The following is a 4,553-nucleotide window of genomic DNA, read 5'->3' as shown; positions in this document are numbered from 1 at the left end:
CGTCGCTTGCAGAAGCGTGAGCGAGCCAGAAGGGCCCCAAGCGTCCATATGCGCGAGAAGAGTTTCGACGTCCCACACTGGTGGCCGAGGCCCCGATGGAGGTTTCAGGTTGAAAATCCCTCTCATGAGTCGGCATATCGTGGGGTGACTGCCCATTTTGAAAGCGTCGACGGGACGGAGGTGGTACGATAAGCAAGAACGATATGAGTTTGTGGCGGAGTAGGAATAGCCTTCGTGTGCTAGTTCAGCTAGGAAGTTGCACACCTGATTCACAGAGGCTTCAAGAATAGGGGAATTTCGCTTCTCGCACCAACGAACCCAATGGCGCCAGCAGGAGTTGTATGCTGTGCGGGTACTGGGCCGGATAGCGTTTTCCAGAAAGTTACTCGCTTCTCGCGAGAGGATAGGGGCGCTAGGCGCCATGCGACCTGTAAAAACAAGCGAGAAGGGTCGTCTGGAGGAAGAAAACCCTCACTTTTTGTCTTCCGCTCCGCGAGTACGGACGGGTCTTGCGCTAGCGTCAAGATAAAGGAATCGAACAGGTGTTTTCTGACTAACAGCTGGTGAGTCGCTGCCCGCTCTCTTTCAGGATCATTCGTGATCATTGATATATATACATTCTATACGATACATACGATATATACATTCTATACGATATCGACGATTTGTCGAAGGGAACTCCTAGGCCTACCACGTGCCTCGCGCCACGTGCGCTGTTCCCAACCTTTCCGACTCGCTCGTCGAGTCGATGCCCTTTTCCTGAGCGAACTGGATGCCGAGTACCGAACTCGTTGCCACGCCACATACGTGTTGCCGAGCCATATACTATATGCCTCGATGAAGGTCTGCTCACTGGAAGCCAAACCACGAGCTCGAGGGCTACGTCCCAATCTACCTGTTGCTTGCTCATTTCTGACCAGTCTATATGTGCTCTTTTGAGCCGGTCTCCATTCCCATGAGACAATGACGCGTTCACACACTTATGACGCGATTCTTGCAGAAATGAGCGAGCCCGAAATCCACCTTTACGAGGAGGACGTGGTGAGTCTCCTCGACGTCGACGACGACGAAGACGAGGGCTCCACGCCCTTTTATATATGGGGGGGATTCTTCTTATATATATTTATTACAGTCAAGTCTTCCTAAGTTATAATTCTCGGGAGTTCGGGAGACCGATCTCGGAGAAAATTATAAGTTGGCGAAGGCTCATGTTTTTTCCAGATCTTCCTCTTCCAGCGATATTTTATTAATATTTCCATGGTGAAATTAATTGATTGGAATGTATAGTACATTGGAGAAGCTCAATCTGAAATCGTGTACGATCACCGGTGACTGAGCGGACATCGGAAAATAGGATCGGATGTCGGCTTGTCGCGTACTCCTCAAAAAATCCGAGATAAGTTGACGACGATATTTTTGCAAAGTCACGCTGATACCGATCACCCGATCATTCCTCTGAGTGACGTGAGTGATCACGGCTTGCAGAGCCTCCTTATCTGTCACTATATCAGCCTCTCCTGGGGGGCCTTCCTCCTCTCCCCGGAAAATGACTTCGATATCATTGTCCAAGTCATTGGAATCCGAGTCAAGCTCGGATCCGAATGTACCGTCGTCGATTGTGGTTAGGTGTCGGTCAGCTTCTACGAAATCGTGGAAGTCGAGCCCGTGCGGGAAACATTCTCTTCTAATGATTGGGTCGATATCGTCCAGGTCCTCCACGATTGGTTCATCCTCTAGTCCATGCTGACGTTGGCAGACATTTCCGGAAACAATTGAAGATTGTGATTTCCTTGACTCCGTCCCAAGATTCGCTCAAAAAGCGAATTCCTTGGAGCAGATTCACTTGTTCCTTCAGACCGCTTTGAATCTGTGTCCAATAATGCTCCACTAATTTCTTCTTATAGATCTGCTTCACGTTATTTATGATGCCTCGATCCATTGCTTGGGTAAGTGAAGTTGTCCTCGGCGGCAAGAAGATAAGCTTCGACGAAATTCAGCTCGAGGTCGAGATCATGACATTTGAAATTATCCAGTAACAAGAGGACCTTGCGATTTTCTCTTCTGAAGTTCTCTCCGATCTTCAGAAGCCATTCACTGAAGATCTGCCTGTCCATCCACGCACTTTTCTGTGATCTGTACTCACAGCCGAGTTTCAAAGCTCGGTGGAACTTCTCATCCCGCGTTTTTTTTTGGGAAGCAGCGCGGATTTGCGATTTTTCCGATGATTGAGGGGATCATTTTCTCCGTTTCCTCGAAATTGGCGCGCAAGAGTGCTGTGAATCTTTCTTTATTCTGTTCTCCTCCATGGCAAGCTTTGCCTTTGAAACGGATTGACCGATTCGGCAACATCTTATAAAAGAAGCCAGTCTCATCGGCGTTGAATATGTTCTTGATCGAATATTCATTCAGAGTCCTTTCGTTCTCGTTCATCCAGCGATCGATTTCCTCTTGGTCAACCTTGGAAGCTTCGCCACAAATTCTCTGATTCGAAAGCTTGAAGCGCGCTTTGGAGCCATCTAGCCACGAATTTGAGGCTTTGAAATCGGAATCCCCATTCTCGGCTGAGATTGCCTTTTCTTTCAACCACAGGCCCGAAATAGGGAGGTCTGGGTGGTCAAGCCTGGCATCCTCAAAAGCCTTGAATAGGTCCCGCTCGATACCTTGAAACTTCGGCGTTCTGAAGCGCTTGCTTTTATGAGACTTCTTCTGAGCACACTGCATCCTGATCTTTTCCGCATTTCGCTTGATATTGTACACCGTCCCTTGTGACACTCTCCATTTGGTCATGGCCTCGCGGATACTAACCCCGCATTCCAGGTCGCCGAGGAGTTGAGTTTTTTCTTTCAGACTCAAGCTTGTTTTCCTGGCTTTGGCCATTTTCCCCTCTGACCAAGTCGAGCGACCCGTCCTCGGCACAGAATCGAGCGGACTGAACGACTCTGAACGTCACTTCGTTCAACTCGAGCTCGATACACATTTTCAGAGGCACATTTCAAACGCCCGAGATCACATCCCACATTCGGGTCAGAGCGGGACTCATATCGGTCGATAGTCAGAATGTCCGGGAGTCTCTCATTGAATGAGAACTCAATGAGAAATCATATTTTCCCGTGAGCGCCTCTCAAAACACGAGACACACAAAAAACACGAAAAAAAAAAAAGAAACACAAAACACGAGATGTTATAAATTACCAGCATTCTGGAGCGCGGCCTTCGGCCGCGCTCGTCGCTTCTGCATGCCCTGCTGAAGGTATACCCATACTCAATGTTCGAGAATCGTCGTCGCAGGCGATTGAGGGAGCTCTGATTCTTATACATGAGAGACATGTGACGCAGGATTAAGAATCAGAATATTTGACCGAATGCTCTACGATCCAGGTAGAACATCGGGTAATTTACTCGTGGGCATTCGGATTCAGAACAGACGGGTTTGGAATGCCAGAAAAGCCGATAATCGATAAACCGAGAAGTGAATGACGAGTACGGCAAGCATAATCAGTGGTCAACGATTTCCTCGAGACCGTCCTCTACAGCTTGGTAGGCAGCGTTCCTTTATTCATGAAACAAGCCGTGAGGGCGCTTCGCGCCCCCACGGCTGAATGCCAACGATGCATTGCTTTTCGTTGTCTGAAGAGAAGCATGGGCAATCCTTAGACATGTAGCTCCTCCCAGTCCGGACAAATGATCTCGAAAAGGATTGCAAGGAAGGATCTACGATCCTAAAATCTATTTTCCATGGCTCGTGGAGGGGCGAAAGTATACATTTGGTTTATAAACGGGGAATAATTTCCAATCCGAATCCAACAAATCAGGCGTCGACTATATAAAAGCTCGTCCTCTGCGATGCTGGAGCGAATCGGCGAGTCGATTGAATCCGACTAAAATGGATTTCCGCGCTGATAACGACGAAATTGAGTGGTTTGCACGTATTTGCCAACTTCACTTTTGGCCTTGTCGAAAGACGTCGTATTGGACAGAAGCTCATAGAGACAGTTCTGAATCATCACGCTGAGGTGAAGTCATTAACCATAATACCCGTCGGAGTCACGATTCGTCAAGGTGTCATGCGATTGGACCGAAAAAAAGCGGATCGGGTGGACGTAAACTGGTGTCTGTGAGTATCGACTTAGGGTCGATCGTTGGGCCTTTGGGCGAAACCACGTTCAAGAGAGACGTGTGGACCTCGATTCGGAGATGTAAAGCATGTCTTCTGTGCACCGGGTTGAGGTTCATTGGCAACCCCCTCTCCTTACATCCGCAGCTCATAGAGCTAGAGCTCATGATCCCGTCCCTTCTCAAAGCCGATGGTGATGAAACGGCGGAGTGAAAGAACGTTTCTCGTAATAAAGCTCTAGCGGTTTCGCCGGATTATTGAGGGATGCATTCTTAGCGTGGAGTGTAGATTTCGTAGACTTGGTTTAGCGTTGGGATTGTCCGCCGTGAGAGTAATTATTAAGGAAGGACAGTATTTATTTCGCGACATAGAACATTGTCCTTAAGGCTTTGTTCATCAGCTCGTCCCAGTCGGGTTCCTCGCACAGAGGCATCACCGA

General features: G+C 48.5%; 1 protein-coding gene across 1 annotated transcript; it reads right to left on the bottom strand.

Annotated features, from left to right (window-relative positions):
• Window positions 1-2,172: 2,172 nt before the first annotated feature.
• Window positions 2,173-2,877, bottom strand: LOC100899012 (tigger transposable element-derived protein 4-like). The gene has a single exon (XM_029112847.1). It carries the CDS (start codon window positions 2,875-2,877, stop codon window positions 2,173-2,175), a length of 705 nt encoding a protein of 234 aa, XP_028968680.1.
• Between the last annotated feature and the right edge of the window lie 1,676 nt (window positions 2,878-4,553).

This window comes from Galendromus occidentalis, unplaced genomic scaffold (assembly GCF_000255335.2).
Source record: "Galendromus occidentalis unplaced genomic scaffold, Mocc_1.1 scf7180000077530, whole genome shotgun sequence".
Taxonomy (NCBI): domain Eukaryota; kingdom Metazoa; phylum Arthropoda; class Arachnida; order Mesostigmata; family Phytoseiidae; genus Galendromus; species Galendromus occidentalis.
Note: the sequence above shows the minus strand (reverse complement) of the source record. Positions and strands in the feature narration are given on the sequence as shown.